General features: G+C 42.2%; 1 protein-coding gene across 1 annotated transcript; it reads right to left on the reverse strand.

Moving 5' to 3' along the window:
- On the reverse strand, nucleotides 1-26358 carry MARCO (macrophage receptor with collagenous structure). The gene is made up of 18 exons (XM_081926590.1): nucleotides 26219-26358; nucleotides 22829-23172; nucleotides 21559-21660; nucleotides 18291-18515; nucleotides 17345-17389; nucleotides 16466-16498; nucleotides 15758-15811; nucleotides 13860-13904; nucleotides 11853-11960; nucleotides 9167-9274; nucleotides 8325-8360; nucleotides 6668-6760; nucleotides 6529-6582; nucleotides 5228-5272; nucleotides 3880-3987; nucleotides 3276-3388; nucleotides 1493-1769; nucleotides 1-294 (listed from the first exon to the last, which is right to left on the reverse strand). Exons 2-18 carry the CDS (start codon nucleotides 22926-22928, stop codon nucleotides 164-166), a joined length of 1677 nt encoding a protein of 558 aa, XP_081782716.1. The 5' UTR covers nucleotides 22929-23172; nucleotides 26219-26358; the 3' UTR covers nucleotides 1-163.

Consider the following 26358-nt stretch of genomic DNA (forward strand, 5'->3'; position numbering starts at 1 on the left):
ACCAATGTGTTGGTACAGTGGAATTAAAGGAGTCAAACAAAAATAATCCATTCTCTAATTAGCCAAGAGATACACTCTGAAGGACAGTGCCATGCAAACTTCTTCGTGGAATCATCAGTATTAAGGTATTGTTTCTCAGACATCGGAGCAGAACTGTTTTCCATTAGGCACACTCTACCCCAGCATCTTCACTATGACTGCAGTTGTTTATACCCCAGTCACGTTTTCTACATGAATAAATGGAGACTTCTGTTCCGGTACATTCCACGTCATCCAACCAGATTTTTCCGGAGCCTGATGTCAAACAGACATGTAACAAGTTAGCACAGGGAGGAAAAGGGTGAAAAATAACAAAGCAACAATCCATTGTGTGACTCAGATGCTAATATCTCATTATGCCTAAGTACCAGGAAAGTGGGGTGGGGGAGGCTGCTTTAGGAAATGCTTCTGGAGCTGCATAACAATGGCATAACTACTCCAGAATGAAAATTGCTTGGGAAGAGAATCTCACTCTTCTTTTCTTTTCTACCATCCTATTGTCCAGCAAACAATTTCAGACAGCAGCAACTTCTAAAGCAGTAACGCCATAAAGCAAGCATGCAGACTTTGTTGTTGTTTAGTCGTTTAGTCGTGTCCGACTCTTCGTGACCAGAGCATGCCAGGCACTCCTGTCTTCCACTGCCTCCCGCAGACTTTAGTACACTTTGGACACTGGGTTCCAGTGGTGAAACACCTTCCTAGTTGGACCTGGGACTTTTGGCATGCAAAGCAAACACTCTACGACTAAGCTATGGCCCTTCCCCTATTAGGTGAACACTCCACATTCTTCTGAGAAGAAGCCAAGGCTGTCAGAGCCTTTTGTGAGCAGGCAGCGCCTGTTGAGGTTCTGATCACACCTCCACTGCTTGCTACCCCATCTCCCAAGGAGCAAAGAACTCGCTTTGTGGGTCTGGGATGGGGTACCAGGTACTAGATGGCTCCTCAAAGTGAAGGGATCCCTACTCAGCCTCTCATCATTTCCCCAACTATTTGGAAAGTGAAGATCCTGCCAGTCTCTTTTTCAACCAGGGGTCATGGGAACTGTACTTCAACTATAACTCCCATGACCCCCAGCAATAAAAGATCCTGACAACAGAGTCTTCTCTTTACAAACAATCTGGGAAGGATGAGAGTCCCAGCAGGAATTTACCATCTGCAAGGGAGTTTCTACCCCATCACATTGGCCAACCTTTCCCCCCCCCCCTCTTGGAGTGGCAGAGTCTTTCAAGCACTTGAAAACTCCCTTTAAGGGGTCTCAAGGATTCAAACTGAATATTCAGAGGGGAGCAGCATAAGGCTGCTTGCCTAGTTCTACTCTAGTGACATGTTTTGGATGACAAAGAGAAATACCTTCCCCTTCCCTGCTATTTTTGAACACAGTCATATTACACACAATTGAATCTTTCATTTTGCGACTTGATTAAATCAGCCAGGGAATGAACTGATAAATTACCTGCAGTTGCAGTGAAGGTTTCAACTACTCGGCTAAATCCCAGCATCCGACAAATCACAGCTCCATCATTAGTGTCCCAGCTGTCATCACATATGGTACCCCATACTCCTGAATACAGAACCTCAACTCGACCACGCTGATGTCCTCCAACAAGTCTTACAACAGAACTGGTCCCTGTTGGATGTTTTTGAAAGGCAACATTTATGCATATCAGGAGACAGAGGCAACACATCGAGAATTGGGGCAGGGTGTGAGTAAATGATGGCAGAGGTGGTCTCTACACATCCCCTCCTTTTTGGTTGCTGAAATATGTGTTGTACATTCCAAGAATGAGGCCCAGCCTATTTCTTTGTAAGCTTCCAAATCAACTCTGATGGTGGTTTGAAGGGAAGCCGTTCCTGAGTAGCTGCCAACTCGCAGCGTAACACAAGGACACATGACATCACTTGGGACTTGAAGCCTAATCCTGTGATAAACATATAAAAATGATAATGTGCACATATGTGTTTACTAGTAGCATTGCTGCACTTTAGAGTGCTGTTTCCTTGACCCTACTGACTGGTGTGCATGGAAATGAATCACGGATGGTGGAGGCTTCCAATGGAAACAGAAACATAAATGGCCAAAGTTGATTTGTTGGGTGTTCACTGTTGTTTTCAGTCCACAAATAATGTGTAATTGATGGCTCTTCCCCCCATACCTTGCATTGTGTTTCTTTTGCATTGAAATGAATGGTGCAGAATAATGTAATGATAAAGGAATTAACAATGTAAAATTCCACCATGGCAGACAGCGAGATAAGTAATGTAAAAACAAAACAAAACAAAACAAATTCCTTCCAGTAGCACCTTAAAGACCAACTAAGTTAGTTCTTGGTATGAGCTTTCGTGTGCATGCACACTTCTTCAGATACACTGAAACAGAAGTTTCCAGACCCTTCTATATAGTGAGAAGGTGGGGAGGGGTATTACTCAGAAGGGTGGAGGGAATGGGAAAGGGTCTGGAAACTTCTGTTTCAGTGTATCTGAAGAAGTGTGCATGCACACGAAAGCTCATACCAAGAACTAACTTAGTTGGTCTTTAAGGTGCTACTGGAAGGAATTTTATTTTTTTTTGACTATGGCAGACCAACACGGCTACCTATCTGTATAAGTAATGTAGTTTTTGTCAGAATATGAAGTGCAGTGGGACAGAAACAGCAATGAATGTGGGTTGGAACAGAAGTCGATGCCTTCTTACAAGCCTAATAGGACTCCCTACACAAGGAGAAGCTGTCCCACATTTGCTTCACTAACAGAGAAAGCTTGATAAGCAAGTTATTGTGCCTCTAGTGTTCTTCTCAGACACCAAACAAAACAGAGAAGCCTCACTTCATGTGGGGCTCCATATGTACAATAAAAAAGGTAAAAAGGTAAAGGACCCCTGGATGATTAAGTCCAGTCAAAGGCGACTATGGGGTGCGGCGCTCATCTTGCTTCAGGCCAAGGGAGCCAGCGTTTGTCCACAGACAGCTTTCCGGGTCATGTGGCCAGCATGACTAAACCGCTTCTGGCGCAACGAGACACTGTGATGGAAACCAGAGCGCTCGGAAACGCCATTTACCTTCCCGCCACAGTGGTACCTATTTATCTACTTGCACTGGTATGCTATTGAACTGCTAGGTTAGCAGAAACTGGGATAGAGCAATGGGAGCTCACTCCGTCGCGGAAATTCAAACCGCTGACCTTCTGATTGGCAAGCCCAAGAAGCTCAGCCACCCTTGTCTAATGTACTCCATATGTACAATGAAGCTCCATGGAACATTGGATTTGGAAAAGTTTATATACTTGTAGAGAAAAAGACCATACTTGCCTGAATCCCCCTTTTCACCTTTAATCCCTTGTGCTCCTGTTGCTCCTGATTTAACACAAAATGAATAAATGATTGATGGCACATCTAGATAATTTTTTGTATTAATTAGGTTCAAATGAATTTTTTTTTGAGTTTCCCTTAACTGCATAAGATATCAGTATTTCTGGTTTTTGCCTAGTGCAAAAGCTGCCAAGTTTCCTAATCATATTCAGGAGATGGGGAACACCCCCCCTCCCAATCCAGACATGCCCTCTTCCTCTTCCTTCTCCTGCCTTCTCATGTTCAATTTCACTCCTTTAAGCACAGTGCAACATTGCTAACCATGGTTAGGTCAAACCACAGGTTGAAAACCAAGTGTAATGATCATTGCAAACTGTGGCTTGGAGCTAACTGCTGGAATATAGTGGCTAAGAAACTGGACTATGAATAAGAAAATTCCCAGTTCAGAAGTAATCTCTGCCATGAACTTGGTGCCAATATAAAGCACATCAGATAGTAATCAGTCGTCTCTTTCTGTCTTGCCTTCTTTCTTTTACCTCTATATCCCTGAATGCCTCTGTCTCCTTTTCTTCCTGGTTCGCCTTTCTCCCCATTAGATCCGGCACTTCCTTTACTTCCTTTTTCACCAGGCATGCCTTTGCTCCCTAAGTAAGAAAGGTGGGTGTCTCGATTTCACAGGGACAAAACAACAGCAAACGGCACAAGGGGCATTACCTGCAGAAGCCATGAAACCATTATTGTGCAATAACCAAATGGATCCTGCCATTCCTCTGCCTTTTCCACAGAAATAAAAGTTAAGGGTTGTGGTCCTAAACACAGAGTAAGCCCTGGGGAACACAGTGGGCTTTATTTATTTATTATTTAAATCTGTATGCCACTTTCCACAACAGAACAGCAAAACTGCAAATCACTACATCATTACAATAGAAGTCAAAGGTCGAATAATTTCAGAACATAACATAGCAATCCATCAAATTTCTGACATGTGGCCCCTGGAAAGTTGCAGGGAAAAGAATGTGGCCCTCAGATAAAACTCAGCGGAGCAAGGAATGTGAATTTGTACTGTAGACTAATTTCTGCACACAGTCACATATTCCTCTCTATCCTCCATTCAGTCAAAAAAGAGGCATTATCAGAGTTGATGTTCACCAGGTAGCAACCGGGACAGATCCTTTTCAGTAGTGCTTCCCCGATCTCATGATTGCTCTCTCTAGGGAGGCTCAAGCTATTTTTATTTCCCCAAGCTTTTAAAGCAACTTTTTAAGTAGTTGGGGTACTGGTTTTTGCTTTGTCCTCTTGAGAGTTTATATGCCCATGTCACTATTATAGCTTTGCTGCATTTTAATACTGCATTGCATTGTATTTTTGCATTATGTTTTAACTGTAAGTCACTCTGGGGAAAATAATAATAATAATAATAATAATAATAATAATAATAATAATAATAATAATAAAGAAGAAGAAGAAGTAGAAGAAGAATTTATTATTTCTACCCTGCCCATCTGACTGGGTTTCCCCAGCCACTCTGGGTGGCTTCCAACAGAACATTAAAAACAGAACAAACCTTCAAACATTAAAAACTTCCCTAAACAGGGTAACTTTCAGATATCTTCTAAAAGTCGGATAGTTGTTTATTTCCTTGACATCTGATGGGAGGGCATTCCACAGGGCGGGCTCCACCACCGAGAAGGCCCTCTGCTTGGTTCCCTGCAACCTCACAGTGAGGGAACTGCCAGAAGGCCCTCAGTGCTGGACCGCAGTGTCCGGGCTGAACAATGGGGGTGGAGATGCCCCTTCAAGTATACTGGGCCGAAGGTATGGAGTACACAGCTTTGATTCTACTGAGTCATCACTTTCATTTAGGAACTCCAGCAAATGCCTTACCTGTCATTCCCTGATCTCCCTTCGACCCTTTACTTCCTGGTATGCCTAAAATAATGGGGGCAGAGGGAGGGGGAAAGAATATAAAGTGGCAAATCCAAAGACAATGGGAATTTCAAACTTTTGCTTAATATTCAAAATTCTACTACATGTATGTATTTAGATAAAGTTTTAACTATGTGGAGGCAAAAGAGCCCTGCCACCTCCATCTAGACAGCTGTGATGCATGAGGAGTGGGGAGGTGGATTGGGAGCTGCTAACCAGAATGGGGCAGGGTGAGAGACAACAGAGAGGTCAGGGGAACGCTGGGTTACGTAGGTGCCAACTCCCTGGGGTCCTGGGTGCTTGAGCAGCCACAAAATTTCCCCTTGAAAGGACTGAGCACCCACAAATTTTGGTACCAGGGCCAGGCACGCTGCATGGTACCCACAGCCCCAGGCACCCACGGTCGCAGGGCCAAGTTGGGTTAGCAGTGCACACCTGTGGCATACCAACACCACCCATCACACTGCTGCCTTGCCTTACCCCACCCTTTTCCTGTCCCAGTGATTGGCAGCAGGGTGCTGGGGCCGTAGAGGAGTGCCCCTCCTCATGCACTGCTGCTGCAGGTAGAAGTGGGAGAAATCCCATCTAAATCTAGAGAGCAGCTGCCAGTCATCATAGGCCAATGTAGCCAACATGGTACACTCCAAACACGGCTCGATTCAAACTCACAACAGCCCCAGCCAACGTGAATCATGGTCAGAGATTACTGGAGCTGTAGTCCACATTGAATACTGAGTTAGATGGACCAGTGGTCTGATTTATTTCCACACACACACACACACACACACACACACACACACACACACAAAAGGACAGGAGATCCATGCTAGGAATGAGTATTGCACCACTCCATGGCTATTTTCCTCAGGGAATTTTCACAGGAGAGACTATGTCCCATTGATTTCTGTAAAGCAGCTTAGAATCCTGAATTAGCTAGAACTGGGGTGGGGAGAAGGTGGACCAGAACCTACCAGCAGATCTCTGGTAATTTTTCCAGAACTGGAAATGCCAACTATACCTTGATCAGCTTTTGACCAGGCTGCCAGAGATCAGATAGCTCTGAGGCTAGATTCAGCCTGGGGAATGTTGGAGAACTAACAGACCGACTTTGAATATAAACTCTTTTCCATTGGTGATACATCTCTGTAAAACACTTAGATACCACAGCAAAGGGTTTGTCCTGGCCTTATGGCATCTCACGTCTCTCTGAATGAGATGTGTTTTGCTCACACACTGGGTTCTTCCACTTCCATTTATACCTGGATCGCCTTTGTAACCCCTTTCCCCCCGATCGCCTTTCACTCCTGGCACTCCTGAAAGAATAAAGGGGAAGGTCAGGTCAGAAACGTCTTGGGAATCAGTATTTCAACAGATTGAGCAACATTACCATTTGTATACCTGGAAAGGTGCTTGCTTCTCCTTTCTGTCCTTTCTCCCCTTGCGCTCCCTTTGGGCCAGGACTTCCTGGTGGTGCCATGCTGCCTGCAGGACCTTGTAAGTGAACCAAAGAAGCTTGGTCAAAGCCAGAATGACACTGAGAGAGCAATCAAGCACTGAAGTATATTTCATATTTGGGGAACGAGGGAAGGTTTAGAAGGACTGCAGAAATAAAGTTCCAGGTTCGATCCCTGGCAACTGGGACTGCCCCTTGCCTGAAACCCAAGAGACCTGCTGCCAATCGGTGTTGACAACACTGAGCTAAATAGTCCAATTGGTCTGACTCAGAATCAGGAAGCTTCCTTTGTTCCGCATCCTTTCAAAGGCCCAGGACAAGACATCCCTTGACAACAACACAGTATCAGAACAACACAGCACTTGCATTCCACAGATTCCTCTCTCTTAAATATTGCCTTCCAACAAGGGGAAGTCATTTCACACCAGCTTCCTTGTTGATTTATCATTTTGCGTTTGTGTGTATAACCACAGACTTTGGCTGCAAATCTATAGAGTAGCATGATAGTTAGAATGGACATGGCCAGAGAGTCAGAATTCATTTCTATTATTACTGGTAAGTCACCACCAAACTTATTGACAAACCTGAGGAAAACAAAAGCCTTTTAATGATCGTAGAGGCATCTGTTGATCAACCAATGGCAGCTGATCAGCATTTACTTTTTTGCTGTTGTAGCAAGTGATGCACAAATTAATCCTGAACCTCTTGCCCCAAAACCCACTGAAGAAAGCAAAACAGCAACTTCCCAGCAGTATTTCACTAGATAGGTCAGTCGTAGTTTGCCTTAGGACCCCAGAATGGAACTGTTTCAATGAATATTTGTCTTTTTAAATAATTCTTAAGAGTTAGTTCCAGGTTGGTGAAATCAGAAGCAGTTTACTAGTAAAATCCTAGGCATGTTTACTCAGAGGTAGGTACCACTGGGTAAGTATGATTAGTGTGCAATCCATATCACATTTACTTCAGAGTAAGCCCCACTGAACAGAGTTACACTTCTGGGTAAACATGTATAAAAGGTAAAGGTACCCCTGCCCGTACGGGCCAGTCTTGCCAGACTCTAGGGTTGTGCGCCCATCTCACTTAAGAGGCTGGGGGCCAGCACTGTCCGGAGACACTTCCGGGTCACGTGGCCAGCGTGACGAAGCTGCTCTGGCGAGCCTGCACCAGCGCAGCACACCGAAACGCCGTTTACCTTCCCACTATAAAGCGGTCCCTATTTATCTACTTGCACTTAGGGGTGCTTTCGAACTGCTAGGTTGGGAGGCACCGGGATCGAACGACGGGAGCGCACCCCGCCATGGGGATTTGAACCACCGACCATGCGATCGGCAAGTCCTAGGCGCTGAGGTTTTACCCACAGCGCCACCTGCGTCCCTAAACATGTATAGGATTACACAGTTAGAGAAATTTATGTTGATTAACTGTTCAATCCTAGGCATATCTGCTGAGAAATAAGCTCTGCTGGATTCAGTTGACTTACAGTCATGTAAGTGTGTACAACACTGCAGTCTAAATAGAACCTTAAATGAAGCACAAATGGTAGGAAGTATTTGTGTTAAATTGCATTTAACCTGGATGTCCAGGAGGTTAATTGCAATATACCTGGTTGTCCAGGAGGTCCTTGGGGACCACGTGTACCTGAAATAGAACATAAATGAACATAAGAGAACATAAATGAACACAAAAGAACATAAATTGCTAGTATATGGGATGCTTCTATCTTTATTTTGCAGCTAAATTACAAATGGCTAACAGAATATAAGGAGGCATGAGAATAGGAACGGGAACAGAGTCTTGGACTGGGGCATAGGGGGTGTTACTAGCAGGGGTAATGTTGCTGCTGCTGCTATTGATATTAATTTTTGATCTTATAATTTATGTGGAAATTGTTCGATTTGGTTGTGTACTTTTCATTGTGTTTTATTTATTGTTTATTACTTCTTTTGCTATGTTTGTAATCATGTAAATCTTTTCCTGCTGTAAGCCTCCTTGAACATAGTTTTAACTATAGAAAGGCGGCATACAAAAAATGATTATGATGATGATGAGACATCTGAACTTTCAATATAAGATGAAAAGAGAAAAGCAGCAGCTATTTGTGCACGCCTGCATGTAACTGTGGCAAACAGTATCACTGGGTTCCAAGAAGATTAACAGAAATACGCAGAAGGAAGAACTATTCAGTTTGTGTGATCTTGATAAACCATGGTTTAGCTTCCCCTGTTGTGCAAACCAGGCCTTAGAATGCCTGTCTGTCTTTACCCTTAAGAGTGACAAGATCCAGGCATGGTTTTCTCTGGTTATATTCTTCTCTTACGGTTTCTGAAACCAGCACTGACAAGATGAAGATTCAGAGAGTGTTGGGCTAAGTCAGTAAGGCTAGTCTCAAGCCTAAAAACATGGCAGATGTTGTTTAGGTTTGGCACTTTGCTGTGTCCACTCACCTGGCAGGCCTCGTTCTCCCTGCACACCCTTCTCTCCTGTGAGACCAACTGGTCCTCTTGGGCCCAGATCCCCCTTTCCACCAGCTGGTCCTTGGAGTCCTGGAAGACCTACAGAACAAGCTTGTTTCAGGCGTTAGCACATACAATATATTATTTATTAGATTCCTTATCTGCCCATAAACTCCCAAGTTAGAACAATGTGTAAGTGTTGCCAAAGGAAACAATAAAACTCTTAATAACCTCTCCCCTAACCACTCCAAACACTGAAGAAGCTTTCAATGCATGTTGATTTTATGCGGCTTTTGTTTTAAAGCTCCTGGAAGAGACGGGGTCAATATTTTGTTGCTTGGTGACCAACACAAACCCTGAGGGCTAAACTGTATAGAGCTGCACTAGGCTGCCCAACCTAACTGATATTCAACCTGAGAGTACAAGGCGGGCAGTGTCCTTTCCAGGTCCCAGTCAAACAACCCATGGGCTTCCCCTTTACAAGTATGGCGATAAAACTTTTCAGGCTGAGCTTAGGCTTGGGAGAGACAATGCTGAGTCTTGAGTTAAGTGCTTGGCAGGGGGTTGGACTCGATGGCCCTTGTGGTCTCTTCCAACTCTATGATTCTATGAGTCTGTCTGCCAGTATTGTCTCTACTGCTGCTCCCTATTTAACTGTTTCAGCTACTTTAAACATTCATGTAACGTTGCTGAACAAGCTGACAGCACAGTAATTTTTCCTGGCTTGCAACTCCCTCTCTCCTCCAGTCCTCATTTCCTGTGCGCGATAGTTGCCTTCTCTTACGGACACACTTTCAGAACAATGAACTTCCACTTTTTAAGACAGGTTCCTCACCTTTATTCATAAGATGGAGCATAAAGCCCTCCTTTAACTGTGTGTTATGTGTGTGTGTGTTTTGCTATTTCTCAGACCTTCTAAGTGTCCCTATTTTCCAGCGATGGCCCTGAGTTAGAGAAGCCATCCTGGTTTCTGATTTGATCCCAGAATGTCCCACTTTTTCTTTGGATGTCCCTATTTTCATTGGAGGAATGTTGGGGGGTATGGAGTTATCCACCTCCTGAGCTGTCTGAAAGCAATCCTCTATAGGGAAGGTTTTTTTAAAATGTTTAATGCTTTGTTATGTTTTTATACATGTTGGAAGCTGCCCAGAGTGTGGGGGCAACCTAATAAAATGAGTGGGGTATAAACAGTAAAATTATCATTATGGAATGGGATGCCCCTATTTTCATTGGAGAAATGTTGGAGGGTATGAACTCTGCCTTTCTTCTCTCTCTTAGGTTTCAGGAAGCAAGAAAGCCAGGGCTCCAATGGAAGAAGGAACTTGGTCTGCTATAACTTCTTAAACAGGACAAGAAAAGCTATGCCTGCTGGATTTTCCATTCTACACAACTGCTGAAGATAAAGAGGGTCTTCTAGTGCCAGGGATGCAGAGGGAGGGGGACGGCCTTGAATAATAAATCAATAATAATACTAAATTCCTTTGTATTCCTGTAAAGCACATTACATAAAATGGAAACATTAATTAATAAATGCCAATTCACTAGAGAGGCTAATGGTTTCATACCTAGCTTTTAGCTGGCGTGCACTTTTAAGAAATGTTACTGTCAAGAAAAGTCTACTGAAAATTTGATCCATTTCTCAATCTTCTATGCATTATCTTGGCTCTTTTCTGCATTGGTGATGCTCTGGTTTTTGGGGGGAGGGTTTTGCCTTCTCTTTTTAGCATGCATGCCCCTGTTAAGGCTTGCAAATGCCAATTTAATGGAAGTTACACGTTGCATAATTCTTCTGTTTAACTAAGACAAAACTCTGGCTTATACATGATACAAACAACTCAGAAATCGACTTCACAATATCTCCAACTAGCCAAACACACACATGCTTATGCATATAAATTACACTGTATTAGTTTGTACCAGATAAATCCTACTATAAACACCTTTGCATTAATCAGAGACAGAAAGATAATTAAATACTCATTGCCTGTATTGCATACACATATTCCCAAAATGAAATATTAGACTCTCCCTTTTCCAGTGCCTGATTATGTGACGCAGTGTATAAAGAAAATAGGACATTATACTGTTCATTGTTCAGCAGGTACCACATGCCAGGCCCCAAGAGCACCAAACCAAGGAGCCTACACAAGTTGGTCAACAATAGGAGGTTAGTGAAGTGCCCTGCTCCCAACATGCATTAGGGTGCTGACCTTCCTCTAAGTCACTTACCTGGTCAGCAGCTGGTCCACATTGCTAGCGATCATTTCAAAGGGGGAAAGGTAACTCCACCGCCTGTTTAGTTTCTGAGATATACAGGACAGTCTACAGGCAGTAGTTCAGAAAAACACAATTCTGCTCCTGCCTCCCAGTATCTTAGGGAAGTCAGTATAATGATTAATAATATGGGCAACAGTGATAATCTTCATACTATTCCACACCACTGCATGCGGTGACCAACTGATACAAGCTGGATCAACTCAAGCAAGCAGGAGAACAGTCCTATCTAGAAATGGGTGAATCTGCCCATTTCTCCAGTCTGAAGTTCAAGTCTCCACTTTTCCATATCAGTTTGCAATTATTCTTATTTTTAAGTCCTCATGAAAATCATCAGCATTTTAGTGCAAATTTCTCCAAATATTAAATATCATAAAGATTAACACTCTTGGCAAAGACGTACCTTGAGGTCCCCTGTCTCCTATTTCGCCTTTTGTTCCTGGTTCACCTTTTGGACCAGCCGGCCCAAGATTTCCTTCAGATCCCTTTTCACCATCAAGTCCATTTAAACCTGTATTTTTAAAAAACACACACGAAAAAATTTGATTTATTTATTTGTTTGTTTTAAAGCAACACAGTTGCTACACTAGTGATTCCACCGCCTTCTTTTGGAAGCACGGTGGTACCTTGGTTCTTGAATGGCTTAGTTGACGAACAAATCAGCTCCCGAATACCGCAAACCATTAAGTGTTCCGGTTTGCGAACTTTTTTGGGAAGCCAAACACCCGACGTGGCTTCCGCTTGAGTGCAGGAAGCTCCCGCAGCCAATCGGAAGCTGTGCCTTGGTTTTCAAATGGTTTCGGGAGTCGAACGGACTCCTGGAACAAATTAAGTTTGAAAACCAAGGTTCCACTGTAATTTGATGTAAGTGGTTTCAGGTCTTAAAACAATTCTGCCTGCGCATATTGCAGAATGTTTACAATGGTCACAGGATGCCTTGCCATCAGAAATGTACATGTTAATTCTTCCCAGGATGCATGAAAGCTGCAATTTGAGGAAACTGGCTTACTTGTGATGGCATCTTATGACATACTGAGTGTCAGAAGCCAGACCTTTTATTGGGTCCTCACACAGCCATTGAGTTTTCTAAATCATCTGAAATTTGTACGGTTAGTTTCCAGTCATTGCTTTCTACTAGTTTAAGCCACTGTGTGTTTTGTTCTATCACCTTGGTTGAGTTGTCTGAATCCTCGCTCAAAGCAGGACTGCCAGCTGGGTGGTTGTAAATATGCCTTACTGGTTTCTAGCTTGGCCTTAATTCTTGAAAAACTGGCACTCTCAACTTGACATGCATTTGGATAAATGTGCACATGGAAGGTAGATCTAGGAATGCCTGTTAGCTCTGGAAGCCAGAGGGGACTTATATGTTCAGAGACAATTGTAGCTACCTCTGATTACCAAAGGTGAGGACAAAGCACAGGGGATATCTATCATTTCCATGCCAGATCTGTGAATTTCATAGGGACATATGGCTTGTTACAGCTGAAAACAGAATGCTGGACTAGGTGGACCTCTGGTCTGATCCAGCAAAGTTCTTATGTGCATATACAAAACTGGGGGGGGAGGGGTTTATTTTAAGAAAAAACAATAAGAATGGTACATTCTACCAGCGGTGGAGCAAGCTGATCGGGCTCCTGGGGCGGTGTGCAGGGTGGGGCCCAGGGGTGGGGCCAACTGTCCATGGGGGTGGGGAAAGCCAGGGCAGGATGCTCCATGGGGCCTCTAAGGCATCTGCCTGCCTCCTTCCCCTCAGCCACCCTACAGCTGAGGGGAAGGTGGTAGGTGGACCATTTGGGCAGTGGGGAGCTTGCAGTCACACAAGCCACTGTGTCACTCCCAGGAGAGACGCATGGCTCAGGCACACTGCAGGCCCTGTGGTGAGTGCCGCCTGGCATTTTGTCACCCCCCCTCAGGGGTGACACTCAGGGTGGCCCGCCCCCACTGCCCCCCTTTCCTGCCCCTGCATTCTACAACTGGGTAGATTGCTGTAAATCAGCCTCCCCCCAGTCTGGTGCCCTCCAGATGTTTTGGACTACAAATCCCGCCAGCCTAGTCAGCATAGCCAAATGGTCAGGAATGCAGGGAATGATAGTGAAAAACATCTGGAGGTCACCAAGTTTGGGAAGGCTGGTGTAAATCAATATCAGGGATAGATGCTGTTGACCTACAACTTCCATCATCCCAGATCATTGGCAAAAGTGGCTGGGACTGATGGAAGTTGTAGTCTGGCAAAACCTGGAGGGCACCACATTGGCTACCCTGTTCTGGATTATTGCCATAATGCTGGTTCAGTTACTCTGGTAGCGCCAGTGGTGTAATGCAAAGAAGATTTCTCAGTGTGCATCAGAATGCTGCTGACATTACATCTAATATGCCTTCATCCATTGCAAGCCAGTGGAAGGGGCCTCACCTTGCAGTCCTTGCTCTCCTTTTGAACCCTTTGGCCCCATGGTTCCTGAAATAAAAATACAGAGAAATAATAATAAAGTAGAGAAGAAGGGAAATTATCAACTGCCTTTTTTGATATGGTGTCCAGTTTTGACTTAACTGACATATGGTGACTTAAGCATCCATTAGATTGCCAATTTACTTTTTTCAAATGCAAACAATTCTTCAAGCACTTGTTTCTGTGTTGTTGAATGCCGAATTTAGTTACTCTCTTTTTTTAAAAAAAATAGATTTTTATTAAAATTTTCCATTAAAACACCAAACATATCCATTTACATATCACATAATTTATCTTATTTGGACCTCCCTCAACTTCTCTGACAATCATTCGTAGTTCAAATCCTATCTTCACATTCCTTTATTTTAATATTTCCATTAAATTTTATATTTCTATTCTTGTTTGCCTTTTGGTAATATTTCCTTATATTTTCACAAAGCCTCTTTAAAACACACTAGCGTTGTACAATCCTCACATATACTTTTCAAGTACTCCGTGAATTTCCCCCAGTCCTCAAGAAATCTTTGGTCTTTTTGGTATCTAATTTTCCCAGTTAATTTGTCCAATTCTGCATAATCTGTTAATTTTGTCCTCCATTCTTCCAAAGTTGGAACCTCTTCTTGTTTCCATTTTTGGGCCAACAATGTCCTTGCTGCGGTGATTGCATACTGGAATAGTTTACAGTCTCTCCTACTTATATCCATTCTTGTTATTCCCAACAGGAAGGTTTCTGGTTTCTTAACAAAGCTATATTTTAGCATTTTCTTTAGTTCATTATATATCATCTCCCAGAACCCCCTTACTTTCCTACAATCCCACCACATATGCATAAATGTACCTTCTTTCTCCTTACATCTCCAACACTTGTTACAAATTTTGTACATTTTTGCTAATTTTACCGGTGCCATATACCACCTGTAAACCATCTTCATTGCATTTTCTTTTAATGTGACACATGCAGTAAACTTCAGATTTTCATTCCATATTTTTTGCCAATCATCCATTTCTATATTATATCCTAGATCTTTGGCCCACTGAATCATAACTACTTTTACCTCCTCATCCATTGTATGCCATTCCAGCAAGATTTTGTACATTTTAGAAATTATTTTGCAATCATTATTCACAATCTCTGTTTGGAATTTTGAATCTTTTTCTTTGTACCCTTTTTCTTTCTCTTCCTTTTTAAACATTTCATTTATTTGGCGGTAGTGCAACCAATCATAGACATATTCCTTTACTTGTTCATATGGTTTTAACCTCCACTTTCCTCCTTCCTTCGCCACCAAATCTCCAATTTAGTTACTCTCATATCAGTTGCTTTTGTGGTTTTTAAATTTTATGATTGTAATTGTACATTCTTTTTTTGGCTTTGGAAAAATTAACAAGTATGGTAAAAGGGGTAGACATTCAACCCAAGGCATTATCTGATCACAATGCCATCTTGATAACAGTATTAACAGGTGAGAAATGTTCTTCATTTAGGTGGAGGTTAAATTATATGGTATTACAAAATGGGGGGAAAAAGGAGTTGAATATATGGAAAATAACTATACAGCTGAAAATGCTGGCAACACTAAGATCAATTCAGCAGAGTAAATAATTTTTGAGGGATGTAAAAGTGGAAAACTGATTTGAATGATGATAGTAAAATAAGCAGGAATGTATGATACGTAAAATGAAACATGAAAAAAGAAGAATGGATGTCATTGGATATTTTAAAGTTTGTAAAATGTTTATTTTGAAATTTAAAATTGAAAACTTAATAAAAATTATTATAAATAATAGTAAGCTTGAAAAGCAAATGAGGTGGAATTTCACCTGCTTTTCAACATTTGTTTCTACAGCTCTTCTTTCATTACCTGTATCGCCCTTCTCTCCCTGGGTACCTGGAGGTCCTCTCATCCCTGGAGATCCTAAAATATAAATACACTGAGGTTGCAGTCCTCTTTGCAACTACCTCGAAGCGAGTCCCATTGACTTCAGTAGCATTTACTTACCAAAAAACATATATAGAAAATGGGATATGAAGACCCTTTCCAAATATCACTAAGGACATGTCAGTATATAAACACACACCTAGAACTCTGAAGAGAGAAACATGGATGGGAGAAACGAGGATTGCAGTAGAACAGTGGAGGAGTTAGCAAAGTATCAATATTCCCTGACTCTTTTCTCCAGTTCCATCCAATTTTCTCCTCCCCTTCTTTAAAAGAAGGGCTCCTATCTTGAGTTTAACATCTCTATCCAGAATGAGGTGTGGGCATGCAATTCCCATCGCTTTCCCTCCTAAACTCAAAGGAACTGCACCCTCTACTCTCCTTGGATTCTGCTGGAGCATTTAGGAAGTACGGTTGATTCATTTTAAAATGTATGTCCTCCTTACAGGCTTGCAAAGGCGCCACATCTCCATTATAGGGGCACAGAAGAGCTGCTCATCCCTTTTGACAATTCCTGCCATAGACTCAGTGTAAAAACTATCTGAAGTGCCTCCATTCAATTCTGGGTTCAAGGGAATTGCCCAAATGTTTACAGGTATTATAGTGACAGAAGTGGGCAAGCAACATTACCAATTTCTCCTTTTGGTCCAGGCAATCCTGCACCTGAAAACAACAACAGCATGTCAAAAATGTTAAATATTGATCCCCATCCCCCTCCACTCCTTGAAGATTTGAGATTTCATGTTCTTTGCTTGTCCTTTGGTCCTGGCTCTCCTTGGCTTCCTCTTAAGCTGATGCCTCCTTTCTCACCTTTACTTCCTGAAAGATGTCCAGAACATGTGTGTGTTGCAACTCGAATACACTGTACTTATTGCAAATGGCTGAAGCTCCTACCTTACCTTTCCTCACTTAAAGTCACATATTAGCCACATAATTTTATGGGGTTCACATTGAACCCTGTTTGCCTGCCTGCCTTCCTGCCTGCCTGCCTGTTCTTTCATTTTATTGAAGATGTAAATTTTCACTCATCAAGATGTGACATCAAATATATTTCTGCATCTTTCGGTGGTCCCATTCAGGCACCACAATCTTAACACAAGATTGTACAGTAGAAAAAAATGAGCCATGTGCTCATTCCTAGCCTGGTTTGGATTTCATAATCTGGTTTGGAAGTTGTCCTTAAACCACAGTTTCCTGGTTTGAATGTCACATGAAACTGTGTTGTGCATATGAATTTGCAATCCTATCGGGTACTTGTTTCTGTGTTGGTGAATGCCGAATTTAGTTACTCTCATATCAGTTGCTTTTGTGGTTTGTAAATTTTATGATTGTAATTGTACATTCTGTTTATGTTATTTGTCATATATTTGTCTGAGAGTAAATAATAAAATATGAAAATAAAATAAATGGGAGGAATCAAATAGGGCTGTTGGGTCATCTGCAGCTGCTTTGTAGGACTTGGGCAAGAGCTGTAGATGGAGAGATTCAAAATGATGCGTTTCCACCCACCTGGAGGTCCCGGAGGCCCTTGAAGTGCACGGCTTTCCAGTTGTTCTGAAACAGATATTGATAGCTACTAGAAATCTCCTACCAATGGCGGAAGAAGTCTACAGTTAAAATGTAACCTTTAATCTCGTGAGATGACCACTTTTTCTTCAAAAAGAACAAACTCTAGGCAGAATTCCACCAGCTCATTAGTTTCAGTGAAAACTGTAGCAAAAGAGGACAATTGTTTTAATGGGGAGTCCAAAAAATGTTTTCCCCTCCCCCAAATTTAGTCTGATCATGCTTGTCCTCAGGATGCTGTACAGGCTTAGAGTAAGTGAGCTGGACTTTCTCATGAAACTGCTTAATGCTGCAGTTCATACCTTGGACAGTAGCAGGCTATTGTTACTGACAAGCTCAGCTTTAGAAACAGGACTGGACTCCTGACTATGGGCTGGGTTGCATCAGAGCACTGCTCTTTCTTTGTTTCAGCATACATACCTTCACTGTGAAGACAGAGAGCCGTGCAGTGCAAAGGTACCATTTGGAGAAAGCTTCAGCCTTATTGAATGAGCCGTTAATGCATTTCTCTTCACTACAAATTGTCTTAGAGAGACCGGCTCCTTCTCCGAGAGGCTCAAACACCGATTATAGATTGCATTAATGACTTATTCAATAAGACGGAAGACCTAATTGCCAGCCAAGGCAGTAGCTCCTGTAATGGACTCAATAACCACTGGTGATTAGTTTTATTGGCTTTACCTTCCCGTTGTGTGTGTATATACTGTTTCCTCACATCTTGATTCCTTCTCTTTCCCTTCCCTTGCTTTTTTGTTGAAAAAACCCCACCCTGTCTTTTGTGTAGTTCATGTGAAACATGTAAGATTGGATGGGAAGGTTACTGAAATGCCTATTCACACATTAACTGCCCCCCAAAATGATGTCCAGCCAAGGAGAAGCAAGAAAATACCTGTAAAATTGGTCATTCTCCATTGTAAATGTTGGTTGCTCAGTTTGATTATGTGAATTTCTTCCTTTAGATTTCTGATCCAATTGTCTCCTTGTCTTTGTGAGCTTGCCTCCATTTGCTCAATATCATTGGCAAGCATGCTGTCATTGACAAAATAGCTTGCCAGTTTTTCTGCTAAAGGTAAGTTGACTTTGTTCTTTTCCAAGTCTTTGTTCATCTCATATACTGAAAGTAGAGGAGAAAAAATCATGACATAGGTAAAGTACAATGTTTTGTGTTATGTACTGAGCTTGGATCCTAGAATAAGAGGCAAGTAGGATCCTAGAAGGCAGCATCCAGATTAGTCTGCAGGAGCCGCCCAATCCGGCTCCAGGAGGAAGTGAATCATGTGCATCGCCTCTTTCTTAACAGCTGCCAATCAAATGTTAACCTTCTACACTCATTTTGTTATTTTCCCAATATGGTAATGCAATACTAAGACTGCAACCCAATCGCCAAGGAACATACTGCTAAGCAGACATGTATAGGATTGCATTTTAAAGTGAAGAACTTCCCCCTTTATCCAAATCTAAGAGTCACAAGGTCTTCTCAAGAGCCAGGTTTTAGTGCAGCAAATGTGCAACAGGAAAGGGCCATAACTCAGAGGCAGAACCCCTGTCCTGTATGCAGAATGTCCCAGGCTCCATCTCCTGGTAGGGTTGGGAATGTTCCCTGTCTTAAACCCTGGAGACCAGTTGCACGTCAGGGTAGACAATACTGAGCAAGAATGTTCTGACTCGTTATAAGTCAGGCTCCTATGTGCCTAGATGTATTTTCTAGCGATTGCAAAGATACTACATTTTGTGAGCCTCGGTGTCATAATGTTTTGTACCTGGGAAAATGTGGTTCCACCCCACTCTCCAGCAGCACATCTATTATTGTTACTACTGCCATGTAAAATATGGTTGTGCAACTGTTTGCCTATTGCTTATAGTGTGAATGATGACGGGCGGCACAAATTCCCCCACTTCTTGTGTCCACACAGTAGTAGGGCTAGCACACCACAAGAAGGCCACTTCCCCTTCCTTAATCCATTTGCTATTGACTGGCTATGACTTCATTAACGTAGGAGGGGGCGATCATGCAAAAGCTATAACGTAGTTGGGGGCAGGCATTCTCTGATTGTTCAGACCTATAAAATAACCAGATAGTGGCAGCCCAAAGCCACTTGTTCCACAGCTGGGACCAAGTGAACACATGCACACCCCATCCCTTGAGGAACAGAGCATCCAGTGATGGATTCCATCTGTGCTCTATCCAGAACCATGGACAGAACTTGCATAGCACCCCATGCACAATGCTTTCGGACCGTGAATCACCTCACGCACTCTGACCCACTGCGGTGCAAAGGTAACATTTGAAGGTCAACAATCTTGTGGTCAGATTTGGCAATTTGGTTGTCTCTCTCTCTCACACACACCAGCATTTTCAGTCCCCTCAAGTACCAGATGCTGGCATGGTAGAAAACCACATGGTCATCCCCATCACACACATGATAGATTTGTTCCACACATTTACCCACAGCAATATTGGAGCAGCCACATTGCTGTTGCAAGTGACGGATACTCCAGGCCTCAGCCGTGAGGCATTAAGTGGTAAGGAATCAAATGAAGCACATGCAGCTGGGGCTGGCTCTTGTTTGTGTGGCTTTATGGACATTTACAATGTCCCCGAGGTAAGCAGCCTTCAACCTTTTGAGTCCCATGACCCAACTTTAACCTCAACCCACAGTATGGGGTCCTCTTTGACTATTTTACCATATATGGCAAGACAGGCATGTTCTGTTCATCATCATTTTTACTCCTTGCTCCTTTCTCCCTCTTCCCCGTGTTCTTTTCTCTCTCACCCTCTTTCTATTTCAAAAAAGTCAACCAAAAAGAAAGAAAAATTGGTGATATCACTACCTTGACACACTTTATATCCAGCTATGATATAGGATCTGGTCACAGAAGCCACCAGTTCAAGACCAGTGCCTAATGCCATTTGGATGAATAGGCTTCTACAATATTGTAATTCCTAATTACCCCAGCAGTATATTCTGAACAGCTCTGCATTAGAATGAAGAAGTCACTAGCAACCTGTAGGATAAGAAGCACTTGAACGCACTTCTACCCAAGCTGTCACCAGGGTCCTTAAGATGACAAATTTGTCCAACATGTGGCTGGATGGGAGAACATCTGAGGAAATAGCTTGGGAGACAAAAGGTCTGAGGGTTATTTACTTGCATGTACAGAATTTGGCCTCTGTGAATTGAGCAGCCTTTGTGTTTGTTTTTCACAAACACGTTACATGCTTGGGACTTTTAGAGTTGTAATATATTGTTACAGATCTGGGGTAACAAGAGTTTGAGGGTGGAAGGGAACCCATAACTGCTAGAGTTAGTGAATGTTAGAAATTAATTAAGGGGTAAGAATTAGTTGGTTTGTGAAGTATTGAAGGGAAGATGCAGGCCAGTGGGAAAATACAAGGTAAGCTCCCTTTCCAGGCTAAGGCCTCATCTGGGATGGAAGCCATTAAGCATGACAAAAGATGTTGATGGGTCTTTGCCAACCGATCACATAGGATACAGGGAAATCATCACCTTTTAAAACTAGGCTTGGAACAGCAGGGAAAGGGGGATGAGTTGCTTGGCAAGGGGTTTTCTGGGAAGGAGAAGCAGGAGGTGGGGACAACCCTATGTTGGGGAGGGAGCTGAAAGGCAGGCGCCATAGGGGCTGGCTGGAGACAAGTGGGGCAGAGGCACAGAGGTGGTGCTTAGAAAGCCTCTGGATGCAATGCCCAGCTGCTGTGAAGGACAAGCCCTTCTTGGGATGTGAATGCTGTTAACTCTGCACTCCCTCCACCTGTACCCTGGTTGTAAATACGTGTTAATAAACCGTATCTCTTAAAGACATGACAGTCTCCACTGTGTTTTGGTTCCCAGTGGAAACATGACCCTGGGTGAGTGCCTGGGTGCAACCCTTATAACAACTCTTTTGTGTGTGTGTTTGTGTTTTATACTGCCATTCTTTCTGAGTTTTTAAAGGTTTGACTAAAACTCTTTTTAAAAATGAGAACACACATTTTAGGTCTTCAGCAAATGATGCAGCTTTCATCCCCATCTAACCTCTTGTCCTGGTGGTTGTTTCCTTTCTGGAAACAAATTTACTTATGGATATTTAAAATATAACCAGTGCACAATCTTTTATCTTTAGATTCAGGACAGGAAATAGCATTTAAAATCAATTACCTTTATAGGCCAACAGTCCAAAGCCTGCAGTGAGCAGAATCAGGTATATTGTAACCAGAGCCGAAATGTACCTTTTGCAAGTCTTTTTCTGGCCGTTGGGTTCTAAAGTTTTGGAGAGGAAAGAACACACTAAGAATTGATATTCCATCCTTTTGGCTTGCAAATGAGTGACCAATGTGCTGTGTTACTGTTTAAGGCTGCAGCCCTACGCACAAGTACTGAGAGTTAAAATCAATGACTTGCTTCTGAATAAATAGGGATCCTATCAAGCTGTATGGCTGGAGCTGACAGTGAATTCATGCAGAAGCAGGCTGTGATATAGTACTTTTTAATAACTTTGTTCAACTTGGTTGCATTTCCAGACAAACTTGCCATTTGCTGGGTTCTCAGAACGGCAAATAGGGCTGTGCAGAGTGAAAAGCATGTTTAGCTAATGTTTACACCCATTGTGTGAACTCAAGTCCTTCGCCTCTTTCCCTTTGCTGGTCACAGAAATACAACAAAGGCAACTAAAAGCTTGTTTTATGGAAGCATCCATCTTCATATAGCCTTCATTGTATATTCTGAAATGCAAGACAAATTAATTCTTCCCTTAAAGCACAGTGAAACATCTGCTTGCAGGCAGGAATACCCCAGTATAAAATATATACACAGCTTGTGTCAGTTGGCATGCTGTGTAATCACATTTAACTTGACACTTTTTTTAGTGAAATATTCAGAAATAGCATAAGTGTGATTTTTGTGTGTTATGCTGTGGGGAGGGGCGGATTAAAATACGTGCATGCTATTCTTAACTAATGTGAAGCACATAGACATTAATAAAGTGAGTAGTGGTCCCTAGGAATCCTCTAACCTCACTTACCTGGAAGTAAGGGCTACTGAATTCAATAGGGCTTATTGAGTATACATGGTTAGGGTTGTGCTGTTAAACCATTCAGTGCCATATTCTGCTAAATTTGTCAATGGCACAAATTTAAATAAGACAATGGTTTTAATGCAATTGAATCCCAATCAGTGGCGTAGCGTGGGGGGTGCAGGGGGGCCCCAGCTGCACCGGGCGCAACATCTGGGGGTTAGGGTTAGGGGGCACAAATCCACGGGTTAGGGGGTGCAAATTACTTGCCTTGCCCCGGGTGCTGACAACCCACGCTACGCCACTGATCCCAATTAAACCTTTAAAAAGAAAAGCACCTTTGAACACTAGTAAAATGCCTTGAGATACTGTGCTTTTAAAAGTCTCTATCATTATGAAACAGTGAAAATACTTTACCATCTATTTCAAGGGGTGTAAGTCTAGATGCTGAAAACTTCATCTTGTCCGAAAATGTAAAGGATCCAGTATCATTGTCACTTCCAGCAAGGTTGTCCATGATCAAATTTTGACAGCCACACTACAATCTTGCCAGGATAACCTTAGGCACTGAAGAAGGAGAGGTTTCTGAGCTTTATCTGCTGGGAATGTGTGCTATTAAGCAAACCTTTTCTGTTGGCTTCGGGTTATTTTGTACTAGACTTGCAAAAAACAAAACAAAACAAAAAAACACCCAGCAACTTTCTGATGTGGTGTCTTCAGCACTTCCTCCAAAACTTCTAAGGAGGTTGGTCAATGCATGTCTTAATACAGAAAGCAAAAAAGATGTGTGTTAAAAATGACGGTGATGTGAATTTGATTTTTCAGTGTAAATAGCATTTTATAAAACTTTCAGGTAACAAATGCATTATTCCAGATCCAAGTAGGTAGCCGCGTTGGTCTGATGCAGTCAAAATTAATATAATATAATATAATATTATATAGTAATGTAATGTATATAAAATATATAAATAAACAAATATAAAAATTGTCCAGTAGCACTTTAGAAACCAACTAAGTTTGTTCTGGGTATAAGCTTTCGTGTGCATGCACACTTCTTCAGATACACAGTGTGCATGCACATGAAATCTTATACCCAGAACAAACTTAATTGGTCTTTAAGGTGCTACTGGACAATTTATATATTGTATTTCAAAAGGCATTATTGCTGGATTGGCCTAACTTGCAGGTTTCACATAATTAATGTAGCATAACAGAGACTTTGCGGACAGGCTGGTATTTATGCTCCCTCTGGATCAGCCCACCTACCCTTTGAACTAATATTAAAATACTATTAGTTGAAATTAGCATAAATAAATAAATAAATAAATAAATAAATGGGCTTTGTTTGGGGCAGGCAAAAACGTTTAGGGTGCAAAACTGGGCCATACCCCCCCCCCAACTTGAGGCTCCCCATTTATGTGAAGGGATCTCCACATGTAGAAGAGGGAGCTGAGGGGGGAGCTGCACTGTTGTGCCTGCTTCACTCCCACCCCCGCCGTGTCCATGCATTTTGTGTGGCAGTCTGCTTGCCCAGGGCTGGATTTAGGTTTGATGAGGCCCTAAGCTACTGAAGGTAATGGGGCCCTTCATATGTCCAGCTGTCCTTTGTCAACAACAAATTGTCACTGTTTTTTGTGTTGAATATATGATCATTTATGGACCTAATAGGTATCTAAAGCCATTTGCACATAATATGCATTTTATCAAAGTTAATTGTTGAACTGAAATACAATTGGAAATGTACATCCAGTGTCCCCCCCTTTAATTTTTTGGGGGGGCCCCAGGAGAGTGGGACCCTAAACTATAGCTTGTTTAGTTTATGCATAAATCCGGCACTGTGCCTGCCCCTTTCTATACTTGGAACCACATTCATGTGACTAATGTGTGAAAGATTTTAGTATTCAATGGCTAGAGCAAAAGGTTACTCTCAGACAATGATCCATTTCTTGTAAAATGACTGAGCTGATGATAGAATCAATGAGGATTTGAAAGAACGGACTCATGGGACTGGACTTCTTACATGTCCCTTAATTGAAAACGTATCCTTTACTCCTGAATTTGTGACATTACCTCCAAATTTCAGGGTGTGCCAAACTAGCCCCACAGCACATAATGGAAGACTGTGAACCAACAACAGCTTACACAGCTGATTTAGCATTTTAGTGCTAAAGCAGAAGGGGAGAAAGAGGTACCAGCCAGCATCATCTGTCTGTGCTATGGACATTCTTTGGGGGATTTCTGTATGACTGTGGGGAATTCTGCAACCTTTTTACCTCCTTGTCTCATCCTATAAATGGCACAAGAAGACTAAACCTCTGCAAAATAGTAAAAATTTATTCAAAATAAGAATTCATACCAAAAATGTATAGGTTATATAGGCCAACTTTTCCTGCTACCAAAGCTGGACTAGCTTCCTATAGATTTTTAATATTTTTCCTCCATTATATTTTTCCCCAAATGCAGCCCACATTCAACTCTTCCTGAAGGCCAAAGATCTACGTGGAAAAAGGCTCCCTGCTCTGCTTTCTCTTTTCCCATGGGGGTGTTTGGCAGGGCTCCCCAAGTCAAACCAGATTGCTTTCAACCTCTGCTGTCTGCTACCTCTGCCTATTATTTCTGATGGAGTTCAGGTAATTGTGTCCATGTTGCCTTTTGTAATTTGGTGTCCTGGCAGCAACAGATGTTGCTCCCCTAATAAGTACCACCTTGCCTGATTTCTCTTCCTCTCTGTGGCTCTAACAGATTAGTTTCTGAACATTTCGACCAATACTGCTCTAAATTAATTGCTTAACTAACTAATGACAATTAGAAGAGGGCCTTTGGAGAATAAACCAAATCAATCGGTTCCACAGAGGAGAAGGCTGATCAAACCTGGCTGTTATGTGGACAGTGATGGAGAAATGTAATAAGAAAGTGATTTGTGGAAGCCCCTTTCCTTATCCCCCGCCACAACCCTTCCTGCCACTTCCCCATTTTTCAAGTGAGCTTTGCAGAATTTAACAAAGTGGATTTTGAATGAAACCCAATGAAAAGCAGCACAACAGGAGGTATCACTGCTATAGAAAACAATGAAAGCAATGCAGAAACCTAGCCGGTACCCTGTGCGCTGGAGCTGAATCTGGAATCTATTTTTTAAAAAAGCAGCAACATGTATTTTAATTAATTGAATGTTGTTTTATGTAAATTGTGCTATTTTTGCTGTTGTTAGCCGCTCTGAGCTCAACTTTGGCTGGGGAGGGCGGGATATAAATAAAATTTATTATTATTATTATTATTATTATTATTATTATTATTATTATTACATTCACAGAGCTCAATGCATAAACAGTGTTCATTGGCAACAGTTGTAGTTTTGTTTATCAGATCCCCATCCTGTCTGAAAGGATAAATGTCAATTAAATAAGGGGAAATATGGGTTGGCATTTTGATAGCAATGGTGTCATGTGGGTGCTGAAAAGAAGAAGAAGAAAAACCATGCATGAGGATCACTTATCCCACAAGGAACACAATCTGGAAGCACCCAGTTGTTGTTTACATTGCATCTGACAAAGGGGTTTAGTGGAAGAAATGAGGCTTGTATGTGGCATTTGCGTGGCTTGAAGCAGATGCAGTTCTGTTGCCAGAACTGAAGGAATCTCTCTCTATGTGTGCTTGGACAACTAAGAAATGCATACTGAAGTTGTAATACAATGGAAGCTGCTTGAATAGCACACCAACCTTTATGTTCAAATACTAAGAAGATGTAACCAAAGAAACAACCTTTCTCCACTAAGAGAGAGAAGGAAGAGATCAGCAGATTAATCTCACATTCAAGTTGCATGTGTAGTCTTTCCTCTGCAGCCTGGTTTGACAATCTGTTTTCTCGTAAGCATTCGCAGCAACTCATTGACTGCTGTTGTGAAATGGGTTGCTAAATAAAGGAAGAAAATGTGCTGACTCAGGTTGAG

The sequence above is a fragment of the Podarcis melisellensis genome (genome assembly GCF_964234715.1).
Source record: "Podarcis melisellensis genome assembly, chromosome: 1".
In the NCBI taxonomy this organism is placed as follows: Eukaryota; Metazoa; Chordata; class Lepidosauria; order Squamata; family Lacertidae; genus Podarcis; species Podarcis melisellensis.